The sequence below is a fragment of the Chionomys nivalis genome, chromosome 11, assembly GCF_950005125.1.
Source record: "Chionomys nivalis chromosome 11, mChiNiv1.1, whole genome shotgun sequence".
Lineage (NCBI taxonomy): Eukaryota > Metazoa > Chordata > Mammalia > Rodentia > Cricetidae > Chionomys > Chionomys nivalis.
This window is the reverse complement of record NC_080096.1, coordinates 38,025,034-38,049,012: the sequence shown is the minus strand read 5'-3', so window position 1 is coordinate 38,049,012 and position 23,979 is coordinate 38,025,034. Positions and strand designations below refer to the sequence as shown.

Genomic DNA, 23,979 nt, shown 5'->3' with positions numbered 1-23,979 from the left:
TGGGCACTGCCCATAAGATCCATGCATATGCAAGCAGCTGACAATCATTGCGTGATCAGTCAGGCCTAGTTGATATTAGGAGTTGATTATCACAGAGAGCACTTGCTTTCGGGATCGCGGAGGGCGGGAGCCAGCATCATCAGGTGCAGCTCCACGCAGCTCTCTACACATAGCCATCAGGTGTGACTCCACACGGCTCTCTACAGTTCCCCCTTTTTGTTTTGCAAAGCAACAGGCAAGAGTAGAGGTCTGATCTGTTAAAAATGGAACATGTACTAGTGTATGTCCAGGTGTCATCCACCCAGAGAACACTAGACCTGTCCGGTGTCTTTTTACAGAGGTGGGAGTTAGACACCAACCCACATGCAATCAGACTTGCTCTTCTTGAGGTTGATGTATGCTTACCTCAAGTGCAGTGCGCAAGCCTCTCATCCTGTGCTCAAATATAACCAAGCTTGAGGGGACTGTCCTGCTTCAATAGCCGTGAAGGCCTGAATGATCATAACTGCATTGCAATGCTATGAAACCCTTATGTGACAGACGCACCACAGGCATACCAGGGAGGCAAGCACCATTAAGCCTGCTAGGGCTCCTACTCCCGCCCACTCCTTCAGATGATCTATGGAGTGATCCAGGAGGATAGTCCTTCTGCCAGGCTGGTATCCATGTGTGTGGAGTTCACAGTCACTATCGCCACTCGTAGCTTCTCCAGTTGTTCGAATTCACCAGACCAATTACCTAAAAGATATCTAGACAATTCTTTAGACAGATTAGCTGCATGAGTCATATTGAATGCTGGTCACACACAGCCCCGGATGGATAGAAATGTCTGACAGACTAGGGTATGGACTTGCCTCTCTTAACATACCCCAGCTGCCATACCCCCGTGGCACATTCATTCTTGTCTGCTGAGTGCATGGAAGACACCTTCTCCCTCGTGCACCTCTTTGGCTTCCCTAGCAGCTCAGCTGATCCTGCTTCTGCTAAGTGACCATATGCTGTATTCTCATGGGTTGTCTGATCTTACACAGGATTTAAAGATAAATGCCCATGACAACAGGTGTTGAGATTGCCAGCAGTAGGGTTCCCAATTACCACTAGACCCAACCTCCCATTTGGGCTATGGTATTCTACCAACCCTTTGGCTAAAACAGTACACACAGGTACCTGCTCCTACAATAGGGCAGTCTCTTGATTTAAATTCGCTCTGTCGCAGACTCTTCAGCGGTGTGCAGAGCCTGAAACTGCCATTGCCTTTTCCTTTCCCTGCAGCTATGCTGCGTTCTCGGGCAGCCCTGTGGGGTCTGTGCTCCAGCTTGTCTCAGCTCCAGTACTTGTTGCATACTTCTGGCACTGCTGTGGCATCCGCCAGGCTGGACACCGACTGCTGAGGCAATGTGCCTTCCACCACAGCCACCTAGCAAAGCTCTGCTCCAGCTCTGCTCCAGTTGCCTTTCTGCCCCAACTGCATTCGTTCTGGGTCCAGACTGGTGCATGGAGTGGAGCGGAACTCAGGAAAGCAGGCTTGCTACTCTGAAGGGACCCCGCTTAAATTATCTTATGGGGAATTTGGACATTGTCAATCTCTCTGGCTACTTCCTGCTGAGCGGGGAAGTTGCATTCTTACTGCCATTTTCAGCCGCGCTGCTTGGAGGCAGGTCACAGCAGCGACTGGTGAGAGGCGGAGACTCTACCACCGAGCTGGAAGGTGGAGGCGTGGCAGCGCAGAGCCCAGCTGACCCCATCAGGGTGGGACAGATCCCGTCTCAGCCTGTTGCCTGGGGCAGGGACGGAGGTCCTGGCCAACAGATCTTATCATGGTTGTGCTGCCCTGCGCTTCACGCCCTCAGTCACACTCTGGGAGTGGCCTAGCGTTCTGGCCTTGTCAGTCCTCAAGGCAGGTCCTGGGTGTTTGCAGACCCTCCGCGCTGCCACAGCTGCTCACACTCCACTGCAAACTCAGGAGGTCTCGGTAATTCAAACCACATGAATCTAACTCCCTTCCTTAGCGTACCTTGTTCAGTGGCAAAATTCAGATCTCTACCAAGCTTGTCCCAGGATGACACACTAAGATTGCCAGAGACGGCAAACCAAGGAGCAATTGTGTCACATTCAGTCAAAAACCTTTCCAGTGCGCTCCATAACAGCTCGTTAAGAGCCAGAAAAATCAGGTGTGATGTTGAAGCGCCCATTCTAAAATCCCATTCTTTTATTTTCATTATAAACCGTCCACTATGGTCGTGGCCCTCACTTTAATCCATCTGCCTAATGTGTTTTCCCCCACTCAATTCAGGGGTTTATAAGATGTTTGGAGAATAAAGAGTGATTCTGGCTTTTTCCAGGATGACCGTGTAAGCTGTGTTAGTTTTATTCCTCGCAACTCCGTTCCAGCTGGGTTAGGGAATCTGTGTTGGACCCACATGAGCACCGACAGCGGCCCTATTACCCCCACTCTCCCTTCTACCGGCGAGAGCGGAAAACCCGCTTTTTTCGTGGATCCCCAGTCTTTACCTGAGGATTATACGGTGCACCCCGACTGCAAGTTCTGGGCTCCACGGAGAGAGGTTTGGAGGTTCCCCATACGCGGCACCACTTGTATTGTCCCCGTACGGGCCACCACTTGTCGCGGTCTTCTTGACCAGCAAGAAGGACACGCAACACCGGAGCTCTTCTTGCTAAGCAGTTTATTCAGGACCTTGTTAACAATTGTAAAATCTCTCTCACTCACTCACTCACTCACTCACTCACTCACTCACTCACTCACTCACTCACTCTCTCCCTCTCTCCTCGGGCAAAACCTCCCAGCCATTAAGTAGGCATGGGCAACCAACCCCGGATTGCCAGGTGGGCACTGCCCATAAGATCCACGCATATGCAAGCAGCTGACAATCATTGCATGATCAGTCAGGCTTAGTTGATATTAGGAGTTGATTATCACAGAGAGCACTTGCTTTCGGGATCGCGGAGGGCGGGAGCCAGCATCATCAGGTGCAGCTCCACGCAGCTCTCTACACATAGCCATCAGGTGTGACTCCACATGGCTCTCTACACAATCCTTGATATTGGAATTTACAGTTAGTTGGTACTATGTAATGCCGTAGGGACCTAAGTTTTTGTTCATCTCCTTTTCTATTGCCTACATTCATTAGTTTTAAAGTTTAAGATGTTTATTGGCTGTATGAATATTGTGTGTGAATATTGTCTTGACCCAGCCTTTCTAAAATACTGCACAAGAATTTTCCCAGATAACTCTGAATACATGAGAGGTGAGGTGCTGTCCATGTATTTCTGCCTTGCTTGATTTTGGAAAATATTATCAAATACTCTCTTTATCCTTCTCCTTCCTTCTCTCTCCCTTCTTTTCCTTCCTCCTCCCCTTTCTGCTCTCTGTTCTTTATTTTTTCTCAGGTTTTTGGTATGTTGAAACTAGGTCTTATACATAGCAGGCAAATTTCTTACCACTAAGTTAGGCCTACAGTCCTTTATTGTGTCTTTTACAATTTAAACTTTTTCATTTGAAATTATCTTTTAGCTGGCAATATGTCTTCCACTTTATTTTTATTGAAAGTTGCTGTACTTCTTTCTTTGGCTTGGTATATTTTTTTGTTTCTGCCATTTTTATACAGCATTCACTTATATATTGTGTGTATGCGTTAGATGAACCTTAAGAGTATGAAATAGCAATGGAACTTTTAATATGTCATACTCCATTTTCTGCATTTATTTTGTGTCTGAATTATGACTGCATTGGTTTACATTTCATGAATCTTATAGAACATTGCACATAATTTAAGTTTTTAACTTAGGATGTCAGTGTTTTAAATTTCATCTATCTGTCTGTCTATCTATATCTATCTATCTCTTATACAGTTTCTTCATTTCTGTGCATAATTACTAGAGAACTGTAAAGAAACATGCATTTGGCACTGTAATCAGGAATTGTGGTGAAATGGAAAACTATTATAATGAAAAACTTATGTATTGAAGGACCATTGAGTGAATGTCATGGATCTAGCTTTTTACTAGCTAATGATGATTTTTAAAAAATGTAACAAACTGGGTGTGGTGGCATATACCCTTAATCCCTTCTCTCAGGAGGCAGAGGCAGGCTGATTTCTGTGAGTTCAAGGACAACCTGCTCTAGGTAGTGAGTTCAGGACCAGCCAGGACAGGACAGTGAGACCCCCCCCCCATCTCTAACATGCAAGGGAAAAAAAATGTATGATCTCTAATAGACTTACTTTGTTTTCTTTGCTGTATTAGAATATTCACAACTGGTTATCTTATGAAGAATAGAAGATGAGTTAGTCCCCTTTGCAGTGCTGTGTCACACCTGAGACAGTCGACTGAAAAAGAAGACAGGTTTACTTGGCTAGCAATTCTGGAGGTTTTAGTCCTTGGTTGATCACCCTGTTGATTTTAGGTTTGTGATAAGGCAGTATACCATGTCAGGAGCACATTGCAAAAGAAGTGTTGTTTTTAATAGAATCTCAGTTGTTCAGTTTTTTCAATAAAGACTTGGAAGCCAGATGCTGGGATAAAAGTCTGCTAGCCCAGAGAGGCAGAGAAAGCACCCAGCTGAACTTCTCCTCAGTCCAAGAAACCTCATTCTCTCATGCTGCTTCAAACAAAAATCTCTGCCAACTCAGTGTCCCTCCCTTCTACTTCTGTGTATGTCTCTGGTCATCCTCATTTCTTTTTTTTTCTTTTTTTTTTTTTAATATTTATTTATTTATTATGTATACAATGTTCTGTCTGTGTGTATGCCTGCAGGCCAGAAGAGGGCACCAGACCTCATTACAGATGGTTGTGAGCCACCATGTGGTTGCTGGGAATTGAACTCAGGACCTTTGGAAGAGCAGGCAATGCTCTTAACTGCTGAGCCATCTCTCCAGCCCCCATCCTCATTTCTTATTCTCTGTTTTTTTCTTAATAATCCTATGTTCATTTTCTGTCAACTGGTTTCTTGCTTCACCTCTTGACCTATGGTTGACTTTATTTAATCCTGTTTATAATATTCAAGCAGAAGGCTCTTGGATTAAAGGTATGTGCTTGGACTGAGCCACATCACACAATCTTGGTGTTCACAGTGTTATCAAATGCCCTGCAACAATGAAGTGACTACCTTGTGTCATCTAAGGAATAAGGGGTGGTGGGCTGGATTCCCCATATCTCCTTCAAAGGTATATCTTCAACCATGTATCTTCCTTCTGTTGTGCTTCATTTTGTATAGGTTTCATGATATGCCACTAGCATCTTGGCCACCCTGGACTACACAAGATGGATCCAGTCTAAAAGAGAATTAGAGCCAGGTGGTGGTGGCTCATACCTTTAATCCTAGTACTTGGGAGTCAGACACTCTTAATCTAGCACTAGGGAGGTGGAGACTGGAAGGGATATGGCTGGGAGAGAGCAATATAAGGTAGGAGGAGGCCGGAGCTCAGTGCAGTCTAGGTGTGGTGGAGACAGATGCAGTCTGAGGGTTCTGTCTGAGGATTCAGAGACAGGATCAACCCTTTAGTCTGAGGATTCACTAGAGGTAAAAGGTCTCTCTAGTGGCTGACTACATGTCTTCTTTGATCTCTCAGCTTTTACCCCTAATATCTGACTCCAGGTTTTTATTAAAACCAATTAGAGTTTGTGCTACAAGATGCTCCCCGCCATGATGTTTAAGAGTTGCTTAGTTATGGTTTCTCTTCACAGTGATAGAAACCCTAAGATAGAAATTGACACCAGAGACTGGGGTATTGCTGTGATAGGCCTGACCATGATTTTGTTTGGAGGAATTTGGGTTAGGCAAACAGTGGAATGCTTTAAGCACTACTTTATGGGACATACTAGTAGGAACGTGGAAGACAGTGGTGCTCTTTAAGAGTTACTTTGCAGTAAGGAGCGGTGGGCTGTGTTCCCGCCCAGCTCCGCATGGCTAGCTTTACCAGAAATAATTACACTGAAACTGTATTCTTTTAAACACTGCCTGGCCTATTAGTTTTAACCTCTTATTGGCTAGCTCTTACATATTGATCTAAGCCATTTCTAATATTCTGTGTAGCACCACGAGCTGGCTTACCAGGAAAGATCTTAACCTGCGTCTGTCTGGAGTGGGAGAATCATGGTGACTGCCTGACTCGGCTTTCTTTCTCCCAGAATTCTGTTCTGTCTACTCCGCCTACCTAATTTTCTGTCCTATTAGAGGCCAAGCAGTTTCTTTATTGATTAACCAATGAAAGCAACAGATAGATACAGACACTCCCACATCATTACTTGACCTGTTGGGGGCTAGCCCAAGAGGTATCGGAGGAGAAGAATTTTAGTATGTTGTCTAGAGATTGTACTTATGCTACTTTGGTAACACAAAAAAGAATGTGGCTGCTTTTTGCCCTTGCCAAAGAGTCTGCCTGAGGCTATGGTAACGAGGAGGTTTGGATTCATTCCATTGGCAGAGGAAATCTCAAACAGCCTTCTATAGACTCTTGTATGGTTACTAGTGGTAACTCTAATGAAGATTTTTGTTGCGGGAGGTCCTTCCGCTCCTCCAGCCAATAGCCGCCGAGATACCAGCCCATTGGGGCGTGGTATCTTTCCCTTTAAAAAAAGCGGCTACTTCCCTCCTCTCTCTCTTTACTTCCTGCTCCGGTTCCGGCGACTAGACTTCTTCCTAATTGCGTGCGCAGAGGGCTGTTGTCTGGGACGGTGATCTGTAAGTTTATTCCCTTTTAAATAAATACCACCCTATTAATCACAATTCCAAACTGGTGTGGGATTGTTTATGACTTGCGCCTTCAGATTTTTGAAAAGGAGCATACTCAGCAAGTAAAAATACAAAATGTACAAATTGAATAAGGGAGCACCAGGAAGAGGAATAGAGCTAAATCCTGTGTTCAAGGAGCAGATTAAGAAATGGGATTAAGAGAGTGGTTGACCTCAGGGCAAGATCCCATCCAACTAACTTTCTAGTTTGTGAAAAGGAACCAATGAGAAGCTTAGAGCTGGATGTTATGGTGTACACCTTTAATTCCAGCACTGGAAAGGCAGATCCTGGTGGATCTCTGAGTTTGAGGCCAGCCTGGTCTGCAGAGCAAGTTCAAGGACAGTCAAGCTTAGGCAGTGAAGGTAACAATCAAACACAGAGAGCTGGTGAAGATGTAATTGAATGAGGGGACCATGTTCCAGCCCCAGCAAACAGCAGAACTTGGCAGCTTTGGCCATGTGGTTCTGGCTTTAGAGTTAAGGATAGAAGAAACGGCTTATGGAATTTGCCCCCTCAACTAAGGAAAGCTGCTGAGGACAGGCATGTGCCAGGGGTGTTGTGAATGGAGGCCCAGAGAGGCCATTGTGTAAAAGGTGTGAAGTTGGAACCTGGATTGTCTTGACTGCCCCAAAGTGTTGGAGATGCCAGAGCTGTAGGGTACCTGCTGAGAAAAGCTGCTAACAGCAAGTGGAACCAGCCCAAGAGGAAGAAGTGTATTGCAGTCAACAAAGTTGAAAGGAGTTGGAGATCTGAAGAGTGTTTTGACACCAGACATGGAGTTGGAGTTTGCCCATCTGGTTTTCAGTCTTGATTTGGTCCAGTATTTCCTCACTGTGCTCCCTTCCCTATGTTTTGGAATGGTAATGTAAATCCTATGCCATTATAGTCTTGAAGTATGTGATCTGCTTTTTCATTTTGATTTCACAATATTTGTAAAATATTTGTATTTTGCATTATGATATTGTTAAAGCACATGGAGGCCAGGGAGTGGAATGTGGTTGTTTGAATGTAATTGACCCCTATAAGCTCATAGTGTGTGGCACTATTAGGAATTATGGCTTTGTTTGAATAAGTATTGCCTTGTTGGAAGAAGTGTGTCACTGTGGAGGTGGTCTTTGAGGTCTCCTATATACTCAAGTCATGCCCGATGTCTCAGACCATTTCCTGTTGCCTTTTGATCAAGATGTAGCCAGCACAGTGTCTGCCTGCATGCCACCATGCTCCCCACCATGATGAGAATGGACTGAATGTCTGGAACTGTAAACCACCACCTCAAATAAATATTTTCTTTATAAGAGTTGCCATGGTCATGGTGTCTCTTCCCAGCAATAGAAACCCTAAGACATTACCATTCTAAAGGGAAGGAATCAGTGTATAGTAAAGAAATATTAGACCAAGGCAAAACTGAAACCTAGAGAGACAAACTCCAAATTCTGTAGCTCCATGTCTGATACTAAAAGGTGTAGGCAGCTCTGGACTTTTAGTTTTGTAGCCTGTAATATAATTCTCTCTCTAGGCTTGGATCCACTCCCTTTGTGCAACTCTCCTTGATAGATGTCTCCTGTCTCTGGCATATACAACATCTTGGGAGTCTCCATTGCAATCTAAGCTTCACTTCCACAGCTTTATGGAGCTGTATATCCAGGCTTCAGATAGGGACTCTCCTGTCATGCATTGCCCAGCCCCGTTGGCTCTTTGAAATCATGGTGGAAGATTTCACAGCTCTTTTACACATGCATTCTTACCAAGTGGATGACACTACCAATTTCAGCTGCCAGCTTGGGTTGGACTCTCACTCTCCTGAACCACAGTAGTAGTAGCTTTTTATTGCAATGCCTTCCAGGAGTTTTATGTTCTTTTTCTCAGGTTGGAAACCTAGCTAAGTACAGTCTTGCCCTGAGGGTACCTTTCTCTTCATTCCAATGCAGATCTAGCCTAAGTGGGAGCTTTTTATAACAAAGCCATTCTGTTATTATCCCATTAATTTGTTGTTCATCTAATAATGAATGGATCCACTAACAAGTACAGAGCCTTTAAGTCCCAGTCTCCCCTCTGTAGACCAGGCTGGTCTTGAACTCAACAGAGATCTACCCGCCTCTGCTTTCCAAATTGTCCTGAGCAGTTTGTAGTCCAAAGCTGATCTTTAGGTGATATTTTTCAGCTTAGTGGTATTATAGTCCTGGAGGAATCGTTGTTGTGGGATCCTTTCCTCCTTTTGAGACTTCAGAGGTAGCTTTTAGACAGTCTTGTTTCACTACAGAAAGCTTAAACATTTTAAATGTCATATGCAGCAGATCTCAAAGAGGTTAAAGGATCAATATTTGTTATGTACATCAAGAGTACAAAAACCTAATTCCTAGTTACCTGATAGACATCCAAACCCGAAATCATATACAGGAAGCTAGATGAAACTTTTTTCTAGAATTAGTTAGTACTCTATATGACCATTAATATGACAGAAAGTTTCATACACACACATATGTATGTATATATAAAAAAATCTTATAAATTTTGAGATAATTTATCTTAAGAAAAGCTTTAAGGAGCCGGATGGTGGTGGTGCATGCCTTTAATCCCAGCACTTGGGAGGCAGAGGCAGGTGGATCTCTGTGAGTTCGAGGCCAGCCTGGTCTACAAGAGCTATCTCCAGGACAGGCTCCAAAGCTACGGAGAAACCCTGTGTCGAAAAACAAACAAACAAACAAACAAACAAACAAACAAACAAAAAGGGCGGGGGGAGAAAAACTTTGAAGAATCAAAATAAAATCAAAGGATGATGATATTAGTGACACTGTATTAGTCCTTCCTTAAATATCTGTTTTTCTTCTGTTCCATATCAGGTGGCTCTTCTGACATGAGACAGAGTTGGGATTTCACTTTAATAAGCATGCTTGGGTTCAGAGAAGGAGAACCACACTCCAACTCCAAAGACAGCTTTAATCTTTAACTGGACTAGGAGTACTAAAAGACCATTTACATTTTATGTCTGGAGAGAACAGCATAAACAAACATTTCTTGGTTCATTATTTTCTGGATGATTTGTTAATTTTCTTCAGATTTCTCATTCAGTAATCTTCATATTCTTTTGGCAAGACAAAACAAAACCTTTCCCAAACCCTAATTTTGGGGAGTTTCCCTTTTAGCAAGTTATATCTGATCAAATGAAAAGCATTTTTTTAGTCACATCGGTTAGTGTTAGATTGAATGAATGGCCATGCTGTTTGATGAACCTCTTCTAATCAAGAGGGTGCTCTTGTTCAAATCGAACCTTTATCAACTTTGATGGTATCCATAGCCTTTCTTCTCCTGTGGAAACAAAAGCAAAACTCCTTTCCCAATGTAACACCTGTCCTGGTTTCAATTCTGAGGTTAATACATTTTTAAAGTAAACAGGATGATTTAATTCCATAGTCTGAATGTAATTTGTCCCCATAATATCACTATGAGGCACTATTAGGTGGTGTGGCTTTGTTGGAGTGGGTATAGTTGTATTGGAGGAAGTGTGTCACTGTGGGGTCAGGGTTTGAGGATTCTTATGCTCAGGATACCACCCAGTGTCTCAGTTAACTTCCTGTTGCCTGTAAAATGTAGCACTCTCAGTTCCAGCATCACAACTTCCTATATGCAACAATATTCCCCATCATAATGGTAATGGACTGAACCTCTGAAACTGTAAGCAAGCTTCTGATTTAAATGTTTTCTTTATAAGAGTTGCTGTATTCATGGTGTCTCTGCACAGAAATGGAAACTATAAGACCAGGGTCTGTGTGTAAAAAGTATGCCATGTTATTTATATAAGGCATTTGGGCTGGAAATGGGTGTCCTCCTGGAACCAAATCCCCACTCATACAAAGGGAGAGTTATATTTAATGTTATTTTATTTTATTTATTTTTTAGCACTACTTATTTAAGTTATACTTTAGAACACAGTTAAAAAACTTAAATGAAATAGCGGTTCAGTTCAGTGCAAGGAAATTAAGGACATTATGTTAATTCTTAAAGAGCTAGTATTAGTATGTATTGCTTTGTGACCTAAATATCTAAAAGAAAACAAAACTTTCAGTTGCTTATAAAATTGCTCATATCCATCAAATGCTGTGTAAATGATACATTTTAAAGCTTGTCAGCCTACACATTAGCTTGATTTTAAAAGTAGGCTTATATTTTCAGCTTGCCTTATGATATTCAATTTATTTCTGTTACTGCAAGTGATTTAAATAAAATATCAGTGCAGCAAAAAAGCCCCTGGTAGCCGGGCGGTGGTGGCGCACGCCTTTAATCCCAGCACTTGGGAGGCAGAGGCAGGTGGATCTCTGTGAGTTTGAGACCAGCCTGGTCTACAGAGCTAGTTCCAGGACAGGCTCCAAAACCACAGAGAAACCCTGTCTCGGAAAAAAAAAAAAAAAAAAAAAAAAGCCCCTGGTTCAGCAACACCTGTAAATGTGATGACTGGACAATTCTTTCTGTTGGTTCCAAAGATCAACTGATATGCACCAGAGTGTGCTTGGAGAAGAAAATAATATGTGGCAGTTAAAATTTCTATATAATTTTTTGTATTTATTGTCACCAATGTTTAAAAATACAGTGCTGCTAAATAATAATAAAATTTTAAATAACGTTTTAGCTTATAGTTCTTTATCTTTAAGTAAGATGTTAATATATAAATTCATATACATTGATATTTCTTAATATCTTGTTAGGTTCTGCTATGTTCATTTTTTTCAATTTTTTTTTGTTTGTTTTTTTTTTTGTTTTGTTTTTCGAGACAGGGTTTCTCTGTGTAGCCCTGGCTGTCCTGGAACTTGCTCTGTAGAGCAGGCTGGCCTTGAACTCACAAAGATCCATCTGCTCATGCCTTTCGAGTGCTGGGATTAAAAATGTGCAATACTGTTTGACTAATAGCTTAAGTGTATTTCTGGCTAACTCATATCTTAAATTAACCCATCTTCGTTAATCACCAGGAGGCAGTGGCTTACAGGGTAAGGTTCCGGCGTCTGTCAGGGCTACATGGCATCTCTAGATCTCCACTTCCATTCTCCCAGCATTTAGTTTAGTTTTCTCCGCTGAGTTCTACTCTGCCCTATCAACCTGCCAAGGCAGTTTCTTTATTAACCAATGGCATTCACAGCATACAGAGGGGAATCCCACATGAAGACAGGGTTTCTCTGTGTATCCCAGGCTGTCCTGGAACTTGCTCTGTAGACCAGGCTGGTCTTGAACTCAACAGAGATCTACCCGCCTCTGCTTTCCAAGTTCTGGGATTAAAGGTGTGTGCCACCACTGCCTGACTTGCAGTTTTGTTCTTACCCTTATTTTGTAGTTTTTTTTCTTTTTGAGAGACTATACATGCAAAAAATAGTCCCCCCTTACATAAATTTTATTTAAATTTCCTCAGTAAACAGCATGTAGAGATGTTGTAATCAGTTTTATGCTTTCATAATAAAGCTTAGGAAACGAGCTTAAAAAAGTGAATTGATCTGCTCTAAGTTGTAGAGGTTATTCTGAAATTTGAAGTTAGGTTAGCTTTCTATAGTCTGCTGCATTCCCTTTCTCCCTAAGCAGTATTTCTCTTACTCTCCAAGATACTACTATTTCATAAGTCACAGTTTGTATTGCTGAAAGAATCTACTTAATCTGTCTATTCTGTTACCTTTAGGCACATCTCACTATTGACTGAGTGATCTTTTAAAAAAAGCAGTCTTTTCATTAATAGTATAAAAATGGCAAAGAAAGTACTTTTAATGATGTATTTATCTTTTCTCTTATTTAAGTGCTTTGTATCTATGCTGCTCGCTAATCACATTGCAAAATCAAATTGGCAGCTGTAGTCTGTCATAACTGCATGTCCCAATACTTCTTGCTACCTGCCATAGTTTGGATACCTGTATTCCAGAGGGTTGTTCAAGGCTTAGCGACAATCATGGGGTTATTGGGAAGTGGTAGAACTCTTAGGTCATTAAAATCCTTTCCCTGGAAGGAGTTTGAACAGTATCTCCTTTTCCTCTTCAGGTCCTAATGACAAACCAGAGGATGATTGTATGAATTCATCCTCGGAGAAATCAGCTCAAGCCATTGGGCTTCCTTATAGAGCATGGTGAGGACAAGAACATTGGTGATTCCAAAGTAGCTGCATGTAAATCTTTGCCCAGCACGAACGATGACCTCCCCATAGCCACATAGTGCCTCTTCCCCTGGCTTTCCTCAGCCTATATTTTCTGGCCCTGTCCACAGGGTCCCAAAGGCCAGCAAATGGATGAGAGAAGTGGCTGGATACTCAGGTTAAAGGCCAGTGATTCCCCCAGCTTCCATCCAGGGAGGGAATGTCTGCTTGTGATGTACCCTCGCAAGTAAGCATCATCGGTTCGTTGTGATGGCACACCCTAAGAGCAGGGTGCCAAAGTCTCATAACTGTGAAGCTATTTGTAATTGCCACCTACTGGGTGGGAGAGGAAAAGCCAGTTTTTTCCAATGGGTGTATAAACACTGGGTATATAAACCACACTCTTAAGGCAGACCCCATGCTCAGGAGTACTCTGTGTTTGGTCTTGGTTCCCTGCCCCACTACCCATTATGTTTTGGCCTTTGTTTTTTCCCCTTGAGAGAGAAAGAACAAAAATTAAGTCGGGTGAGTAGGGAGATATAGAATGTCTAGGAGTTGGGGGAAAAAGAAATGAACAAAATATATTTTATAAAAAATGTAAACACCAGTATATTTAAAACAAAATAGAGCGAAGTGCCTAGTGGGAGGAAGTTAGGTCACTGGGAACATGTCCTTGAGCATGATATGTAGAACTACCCCTCCCTGTTTGCTTTACTTTTCTGGTGGCCATGAGTCCTTTTGAGACCCCAAAGCAGAAATCTTGCTAAGACCTTCCCTGGATGAGTGTGTGCTTGCACACTTCTGTTACAGAGCTGCATTTAAACCTTGCCTGCTATTTTCACGTCTTTTGCTCTAATGCCATGGAATCAGTTTACCCATAGAGGTCGTGATTATATTTGATTTACTCTCAGAATTGGGTTGGAAGTGAAGGACCAGATTTTTAGTTTTGGCAAAGCTGTTTATTTGCTGCGCTCTTTCAGGCAAGTCACTGCATCTTTCTGGGCCTTTATGATCTTGTCTATTTAGTAAAAATACTACTTTTTTTTGACTCCTTATTCTTATTTTGCAGAAACTCTGATTTTTGTGATTTCACGTATAAGGTTTTTGAAAGGATAGGTCATACATTGGTAGTGATGTTACAGGGTTTCACTTTGATAAAATAATACTTGGTTTTGATCCTTGATTTGTTTCACAGAACTCCCCAAATCCTTGAAATTTCCTCAGTCGTGAAGATAGGAGGTGATCTCTAGTCTCAGGTGATTCTCATCTAGCTTCAGGATCGACTTTGGCACAGTGTTGGAGGTTCTAGTCCACAATCAATTGGTCTTTTTCGTTTTGGATCTGAACGAGCAGTGCCTAATTGTTGGCTGAAGCACTTGGTAGAGGTATATTAGTTATGGAGCAAGAGAGAAAGAGTAAGTGGTTTGGTCTCACATCTTCCTCAGGGGTGTGCCCTTTGTGACCTTAGTACCTTCCTGCCGAGTTTTGATCCTCAGTGATTCTACTATTTCCCAGTAAAAGCTGTGTGGGACCAAGCCTTTAACACGTGGGAACATCCAGTATGCAAACTATGGTATAGTCTTTGTTTTGTAACCTTGTGATTCCTTTCTAGCTACTGATAATGCTCTTTGTTTCAGGCCTGCACTTGGATTGTTTTAGCAAAAGCGGTTTGACTCCTGAGTTTTAAACTACTGAAATGCTGGCTCTTAGTAAGGGAGTTGGCAGCTCAGTAACAGGATGCACTTGAGCTGCCCAGCATTAGATGGAACAAGTGGAATAGGAAAAATGAGAAGGCATGTGGGTAGTTCTTGGTTTATTGATGTTTCCTCTCAGCAGCACAGACTGCTCTGGAAGAGAAACACGCCTTTCCGAAGGGGTGTTGCCTTTGAAAGCCTTTAATCCCGAGCAGCAGTTTCCTACTCTGACAGATGTGCCTGCTTTCCTCTTGTGGACCATGTGGAGGAAGGCAACAGATGGGTGCTAGCAGTGTTGAGGTTAAACGCCAATGCTTAGTTAGAGGTTGAATCAACTTACCGTTAACAGTCAGCACATTTGTTAGTAATTCATGGGAGGTAATGCTGTGAGAGCAAAACTGCACGATCTCGTGGAACAAACAGAGAATGCGCTCTCCTGTTTAAGCAAACCTGAGCTGTTTTGTGGTCTGGTTTCATTATGCATTTTGATTTCAGGATAGAGCCTCTTGTAGTAACATTCTCTCCTTAAAGCCCTGCACCCACTGCTGTCACACCACATGACATCTCACAGAAGTGATGATCAGTACAACCTTTCTTATTATCTTAGTTTGCTTTCTGTCGCTGTGATAAACACTGTGACCAAAAGCAACTTGGGGACGCATTTGAACGCATTTGGCTTACACATCCCCTTCGCAGTCCATTGTTGAGGGAAGCAAGGCAGGAACTGGAGCAGAGACAGATAAAAATGCTGCTTACTGGCTTGCTTAGCCTGCTTTCTTATGTAGCCGAAGATCTCCTGCCCAGGGATGGTACTATCCACAATGGACTAGGGCTCCTACATCAATTATTAGTTAAGAAAATGCACCAATGACTTGTCTACAGGCCAGTCTCAATAGAGGTTTTTCACTTCTTAGAGGACCTTAGTTTGTGTCAAGTTGACAAAAAACACAGAAACCTAAATGGACAAAAAAACTAAACAGCACACCAGCAGAATGAGTTCCAGATACCCATATATTCTTGCTGTACTTGCCAGTCATTTTATTTTTTTCTATTCCTATAAGTTATAGAATCATTTTGTTGGGGTTTTAATTTCTACTTCAGAAAAAATTATACTTTTCTTGTTAATAATGGGCATTTGATGATGCTTTCTTCTAAGTGCCCATTCAGTTTTTTTGTTGTTGTTTTTCTATTTTTTTTCTATTCGACTTAGGTGTTTTCCTGTTTGTTCACAAGAGTTATTTTATATTTTCTGGATAAGAGCTCTTTGTTGTATGATGCAAAGATCTTCTATTCTGTGTTCCGCTTTTTTGCTCTTTTAATGAAAATCTTTAATGAACAAAAATGAGTTCATTTGTAACTTTTGCTTCTATTGATTTTGAAGTTTGGATTGTGTTATGAATGAAATCTGTCTATTCTATGCACATGGAGATGATTTAAATTTTTTAGAAGCCTTATTGCTTTGCCTTTTATATTTAGAGTTGTAATTAATTGGTATTGATTAAACATTTTGTTAGATTTATTTATTTTATTTATGTGTATGAGTGCTTTGCCTGTGTTTATGGTGCACCATGTGTTTGGCAGGTGCTAGCAGAGGTCAGAAGAGGGCATCAGATTTCCTGGAACTGGAGTTAAGTGTAGTTGTGAGTCACCATGTGGGTTCTGGGAACTGAATGCAGGTCCTTGCAAGAGTAACAAGTGCTCTTAACCACTGAATTATCTCTTTAGGCACAGAGATTGATTTTGAGTGTGGTATGGGATTGGCTGAAGTTTCTTATTCTTGTTTTTCTACTTATAGAATATCAATTTCATTTGCCTTCACTGTTGAAAAGACAGTTTTACTTCTCTTCAGCAACATCTTTGTTATAAATCCAGAATCCTTATATGTGTGTTTATGTTTCAATTCTGCTCTTTTTTAATGGTTTGAGTATCATTGCTTCAATACTGTCATGTTTCAGTTACTGTAGATTTAGAAATACCCTTGGTAACCTTTATTATTTTTAAGGTGTTCTTGGCTTTTTTTGCATATTTATTTATATTTACTATTAGGTTATTAGTTTCCACAAAACGTATAGTAGAATAATAATCAACATTGTTTCTAAAGAGGCTTAACTGAGGAGTGGAGGCCCTTCGAAGCAGTGGGTGGCATCATGCCATGGCTTGAATAAACAGGGATACAGGAAGCCAGCTGAACATCACCAGTCATTTCCCTCTGCGTCTTGACTTAGACGTACAATGTGACTTTTCTAACTTTCCTGCTGCCACCATTCCTTCCCCGTCATGAAGAACTGTGTCTCCAATCTGTGAGCCAAAATAAACCCTTCCTTTGAAGCTTCAATTGCTTTTGTCATAGTAACAAGAAAAATAATAGTTTCTAAAACCAAGCTGTCAGCAGTCTTATTTCTTTACAATGGCCATTTTTTGCCTTCCAACATTTTGATTACAGGCTACAAATACTATTATTAACCCCATTTTATGGATGGGAAAATTGAAGCAGAGAGGAATTAAGTAATTCTTAAAATCACATAGCTAGTTAGTGATGGAGCTGGAATACAATGCATTTCTGGCTGCAGTGAGAGTATATTTAAACCAGGGATTTATGAAAGATCTATGCATTTAGACATGAAGTAACTTTGGAAGTAATAAGGAGCTTAGAAAAAATATTCTGTATGGTAAGGTGTAGTAAAATTTTTTTTATTGGTACCTAATATGTATCTTAAAAACTATACTTTTCTTTAACACTGATTGCATCAGAATCACTTGAACTTGTAAGAATGATTTCTGGGCTTCATTCCAGATAACCTCATTGGGATCAGAACTTGATATAGGATACATATCTAGCTTAGTGTGACGCAGACATTATGTACCTCTACATTATTACAACAAAATAGATAATTTAAAAACTAATTGAAAATGAATAATTATCATTGCTAACTTTCCTAAGTATTCTGCCAGATGTCATTTAATTCTTAATCCAGTTAGTCTCAACAAACTTCCATGTTCCTAATAACGTTATTCACATTAGTCAGGATATCGAAGACCTGACACACACACACACACACACACACACACACACACACCACACAGCAACTAATTATATAGTAATGGTATTTTAATACAGTTTTGCTTATCATTATAATATGTGTGTATGTCAAGCTATAACATGTACAGCCTGAATATTTCATTTTGTCAGTTATACTTAACACATGACCAATGATCAGTCATATGGTAATATATATTTTATAGGATTTTGGTTACTTTGCCTTTTGCTGCTGTGAATAATGGGACTGAGCATGGGTGTGCGTATATCTCTTTGATTTGGCAATCTACCTAAAGTAGGATTGCTGTTTATCCCCCAAATACTTTAAAGTGGATGACTTACAGCTGTGTGGCAGAGTATTATTGCACTTTTGAGAGAAGAAAGGGTTTTATTTGACTCAGCATTTATGTTGACTGCCATGTGGAGAAATGAGATGTATGGGCCAAGGGTGGGAGCTGGAGATCATTTCGAAACTATGATTTAGTATGATTGATAAAAACTCAGAGACAGAAATTGGGGTTCAACCTGAAGGTCAGAAAAGCAAAACAGTCTAAAATGGCGATCCTGCCTCCAGGAATCTCAGAATGAGCCTGTGTCTGAGAGTTGTTTCCTCCCGTCTTATATTCCTCTCTAGTGCTGGGATTAAAGGCGTGCACCACTACTGCCCAGTATCTATAGCAAACTAGTATGGTTATTGGGTGGGTCTGAAGGTGTGAGTCACCACTGTCTGGTCTGTAAGGCTGACCAGTGGGACTCTTTTACTCTGATCTTCAGGCAAGCTTTGCTAATTAAATACAAATGAAATATCACTACACTGTGGACATACAGTTTCAGAGGGATTGTATGGTGGTTTGGACCATTGTACGTAGAGGGTTAGTCAGAGTTTAAATTTTGGAGATAAAGAATTTGTTGTTAGATTTTAAATATATGAGAAAGAAGTGAATTGAGAAGGGCTGGCTTTTAATTGAGAAGGGCTGTTTTTTTTTTTTTTTTTTTTTTTGACTTTGGAATTATTAGAACAGCTTAGCATTTGCCATGATTGTGAGTTTCCAAGGCAGATGCCTGAGATCTTTCTTAGTCCTCTCCAATTTCCGTCTCATAGTACTGACCAAATATATGTTCTTAAAGGGAAGGTGTAAGTTTGAAGAGTCATCTTCTCATTGTGTTTAGACTAAATGAAAATTTGTTCTTTTGTTATTTTGAGACAGAAAGCATAGGCTTGACTCAAACTTGGGAATCTTACTGTCTCAGCCTCTTGAACACTGGGGTTATGGGCGTAAGCCGCATACCCAGCTTATGTAAACTCTTAATGACTTTATGTCTTATAATCTAATTTATATGTATTTCCAGTCTTTCACTGCTACTTGACCCAAGTCTTTGCTAAAGTCACACAAAAACTTGTTTCCTGAATATTCTAAAAACAATGTTTATGCTTTTACAATTGAAAAATAAATTCCAGATGTGATGGCACACACTTTTAATGCCAGCACTGGGAGGCAGGGAGGCAGAAAAATCTCTTTGAGCTCAAGGCCAGCCTGGCCTACAGAATGACAGCCAAGACTACAGAGACTCTGTCTTCAAAAATGCAGAACCAAAACCAAAAACTAACCAAAGCCCAAACAAACCAAAGCAAGAAAACGAATACAAATAGACACAGAATGCTCTCCTGATGCTCTTAGCCTTATCTCTTCCCACAGAAGCCCTGCCTTTTAATGTGGTTAGGGTTCGGGTTCTTTCTTTCTAGTGACATTGAGGGTACTTATACTGTTTGTCTTAATTACTACATCCTTTATGTTCCTCTACTAAGACTTCAATAAAGGGAAGAAAAAGTTATCAGCTTTGAAGTAATAGAGAATAATCCTGAAGAAATTCTAGAGAAAGATATCATATTAAAATATTTGAAAAGTAGGGGCTGGAGTGATGGCGTAGCAATTTCTAGTGTGCATGTTTTTACGAAGGACCCAAGGTCAGTTCCTAGCACCCACACTGGGTAGCTTATAACTGCCTGTAACTCCAATTTCAGGGAAACTGGCATCTCTGGCCTCCGTCGGTACCTACAATCATATGCACACATGCATATAAGCAATTAAAAATAATAAAAGATCTTTAGAAATGTATTTGAAAAATAGTAATTTAGAAGAAAAGTTTATTAGAACGAATTTAAATAGTTGGTTGTTACCAATAACCTGCTATAGTTCTGAAAATTTAAAATTACTCAAGAAAAATGATTTTATTTTCATTTTGAAAGGATAAAATGTTACTAGGAGTCTTTTTGAGGACACATTGACTCATTTAAAATTTATTTAATTTTTCTTAAGTGTACATGTATGTGCTTGCTTGTCTATATGTGTACCACATGTGTTCAACACCTTCTGAGGCCAGATGAAGCTATTGGGTCTCCTGGAACTGGAGTTACAAGGGGTTGTGAGCCTCCTGATGTTATGTGTTGAAAGTGAACTTGGTTCTTTCCAAGACCATCAAGGACTCTTAATCACTTCGCTATCTCTTCAGCTCTCATACTAGTTTATAACTATATTATCATATTTTGTTTTAGACCTCTCCATTTTAGTGTGGACATTTATATCTACTCTTTTTTTTGGGGGGGGGGTTGTTTTGTTTTTCAAAGGAGGGTTTCTCTATGTAGATTTGGGGCCTGTCCTGGAACTAGCTCTTGTAGACCAGGCTGACCTCGAACTCACAGAGATCCACCTGCCTCTGCCTCCCGAGTGCTGGGATTAAAGCCACTGCCTTTATATCTATTCTTATTTCTTTATCTTACCATTATGTAAGTAGGGAAATTTTCATCTTAATTTCTTTCTTACAGCTCAATAGACTTACAGTATAAATGAGGTAGAAGTTAGAAATTACCTACTTCATAAGTATTGAGAGATAGACTTCTTTAGAAGCTCTCATTGATATAAGTGATAATGTTATAATGAGGATAAGATTGTAATAAGATACCTTTCTACTTAGGGTACAATCTATGAAAATATAGGATTGCCTTGCTCACAAGTGCTGTCTTAGTGTCCAGACAGTTCTGGGTTAGCAACTCAAAAATTGTTGGCTAGGTTGATGCTAGATATTGTATAAGGGGTCAGTATAAATGAATGAAAGAATATCTTGTTGTGTTGGAAGAGCTGACATGATGCAGAATCGGAATTGTGAATGCTACAATACAAATATCCTGTGTATTAACTACCTGTCACTTAGGGGGTCTGAAGTTATTTTAATTCTGACATATTGCATGGAAACAACTTGAACAAAAATGCACTGATTTCTATAGTCTAGTATTTTCCATAAATGGAAAAAAGTGGATAGTTGATGAAACTTTCCAAATATGGAATTTGCAAGATTTAGTTATACCATTTAATTTGATCTGCTAATAATGTATATTGTTAAATAGAAATACATTTATCATTTTTATTTCCAATAAATGTTTGAATTTCTTTTCTATTTGTATTAACTGCATTCTTAAAATGTATTGGTTTTAGTAATTATTTTCATTTTTATTCAATCCAACTAGAGACTCACCTTTTAAAAATCTCAGATTATATACTTGAATCTTTGGATATAAAGTAGAATGTGTAGCAAGCAGAAATTATCAGAAGTGTGAAGAGAAGATGCTACAGGTTTGAAAGAACATTTGAATAATCAGGCTATTAGGGAAGCCAGTAAAACATTTTGTCCAACAGTTGACTCAGAAAAAAATGACCTCTTTAGTAGTTTTGTGGAAGAATATAGTATTGTTTGGTCAATTTCAATTCACTTAAGGTCCATACTCCTTGGAGAGTCTGATTGGTCTATGTAGGGCCGTCATTGACATAGTTCCAACAGTATATGGAATGGAGCTTAATAATTTCCCAAAGGAAAAACAAGAGTCTTAATCAAAAGCTTTCTAAATACTATATTTTATTATGGTAAAGTAGAAAGCACTTAAAAGAAGATTATTTTTACCATTCAGTATTTTGTTTAAGTAAATATTTCAAGATATATTTGCTTCCTTTTATGACATTCTTCATTCCGCTAGTTCAGTTATCTATTTTGTTAAAATTCTGAACCCCCCTTATTTTTCCTTTGCAGGCAGCTATCAATGGTGTAATACCCCAGGAAAATGGCATTCTACAAAGGTATGTTACAAAGTACTTAATGGTTTGATGACAATTTATCAGAATGAAGAAGAAAATTTTACCAATTTTGGGGGTTCATTCTTTAAAAAAAATATATTTTTGGTATATATATACATATACATATATACACACACACACACACACACACACACATATATATATATACATACAGTGGTTTTTTGCTTGCATGTATGTAAGTACAGCATTTGCATGCAATGCCTGCAGAAGCAGTCCAGAAGACAGCATTGGGTACTGTGGAACAGGAACTGAAGTTTCATGTGGTTGTAAGTTGTTATGTGAGTACTGGGAACCAAATCCAGTTCTTCTGAAATAGCAGCCATCTTTTAAGTGTTGAACCAACTCCATATTCCCAGTTTCTCTGTTCTGTTCACCTTTTAGTGGAGCTATTGACTTTTGGTCAGTAAGTTCATTAATACAGGCATTGTTTTTTGGGTTTTTTTTTTGTTTGTTTGTTTTGAGACAGGGTTTCTCTGTAGCTTTGGAGCCTGTCCTGTAAACTAGCTCTTATAGATCAGGCTGGCCTGGAGCTCACAGAGATCCTCCAGCCTTTGCCTCCCTAGTGCTGGGATTAAAGGCATGCACTACCACTATCCGGCCAGACATTGTTCTTTTATAGTATTTGTTAATTAGTTCTCTGAAGTTGGTTAGTTCTATAAGATTTCCAGCCAGCCCCCCCCGCCCCCGCCCCCGCGCACTTCTTTTTTGGAGCAGGGTTTTGTGTGTTCCTATCCTGTCTTGAGCTCCCTGTATCGCTCCATCTGGTCTTAGATCTCTCTCTGTCTACTTCTGTTTCCCAGGTGCGGAGTCTTATTTTTACTATAAAATCTTTATTTTATTTTTTGCCAGTTGGATAATACAAACTTTTAGAGTGAAATTTAAATAAGAGTGATTTTAAATAAGACATGGCACAATATCCACACAGTATGGTTGTCACCTGACAATTCAGGCTTTCTCTTCAAGCTGACAACACAGTCTTTCCCCCTTCCCCAGTTGCTTTCAAACTCTGGAAATTTGTAACAATTTCACTAACTTTTTAATAATGACACATCCCAGAGCACAGGACTATGACCCTGTCTGATGAAATAGTCTCAGTTAACATGTGAATTAGTTTTATTTACTTTGTGTCTTTGTTACAGGTAAAATTGGAAGATGATCCTAAGAGAGAACTATAATGTTTAAAACATCCTTAAAAAGGAGTGGGCAATTTTTGTTTTTTAAATTTCCTTTTGAAAGTGAGAGATTTTGGTTCTGGATTAAAATAACTCAGTTTAAAGTCAGAGGAAATAAAACAGTTTTTCCTTCTAAACGTAGTTTATTTTTTTGATACTTGCCCCTTCAATAGAGTACTTTTAGTTCCGACTGTTGGTTTGAGTTTTGGTGGCTGGTACTTGTAAGTCATGGAGCGTGATCTGCTACGTATAGATGAGCAGGCAGAGACGGGGAGAGGAAGAAAAGTGCTGTCACAGCAGAAAACATTCAACCTGGATTGCACAATTGTGCTATATTTGGTAGGAAACTATGTATTTAGGATAGAGGCAAAAAACTATTGCTGCCTGTACCACTTTTAATGATTTAATGGAAAGCTATTTTCCAGTTCCCCCTTAAAATTTGTCACATTTGATCCTGAGTAAATATGGCTGATGTCCAAAGTCTGTAGCTTTTTTGGTTTTGCTTGGAAGGGTGTTCAGTTAGTTCTACTGAAGCTCTTGTCCAGAAAAGGAAACCAGGTAATTACAGGAACTTCATGGTCATTTTATAAACTTGGGTTTAGAAAGTTTTAGAGTACTAAATAGCACTCCATTTTCATCTTAATGAGTTCTGTTACCACATTCTGTGCCTTCATTTCCTTTGGGGCTTTTCATTGTAATACTGAAGACATTGGACTCCATAGCATTTGCTGTGGTACCCGCAGAAGCTTGTATTCCCTGGAAATATCCCATCTTTCTTAGTATAGATGATATCTTTTGCCTTTTTTTAAATGATAAATTTAGTATCCTCTAGTAAATACTATAGTATTTACGGTCTAAATTTGAACAGAGTGAGTTTTTTTTTTTGTTGTTTTTTTTTTTTTTTTTTGTTTTTTAAGCTTTCTTTGCTTCTTTCTGAGGAACAAATCATGCCTGTGAAGGAAAATAAGTTGTATCTAGTAAATTTCTCAACTGTTTTCTTCCTCTATTCTTTAGTTTTTAAAATCACTGTGAATTTCCATAACTGGGAATGGCTGTTTGCCAACTAAGGAAAATAAAAGA

At 40.0% G+C, this 23,979-nt stretch overlaps 1 protein-coding gene across 3 annotated transcripts in view; it reads left to right on the top strand.

Moving 5' to 3' along the window:
- Nucleotides 1-23,979, top strand: part of Faf1 (Fas associated factor 1) — a 310,745-nt gene that overhangs the window by 42,040 nt on the left and 244,726 nt on the right. For all 3 annotated transcript variants that reach the window (XM_057784436.1, XM_057784435.1, XM_057784434.1), the window contains exon 3: nt 21,663-21,709. In XM_057784436.1, coding sequence (XP_057640419.1) covers nt 21,694-21,709 — 16 coding nt within the window. In that variant the 5' untranslated portion in view covers nt 21,663-21,693. The remainder of the gene's footprint in view (nt 1-21,662; nt 21,710-23,979) is intronic.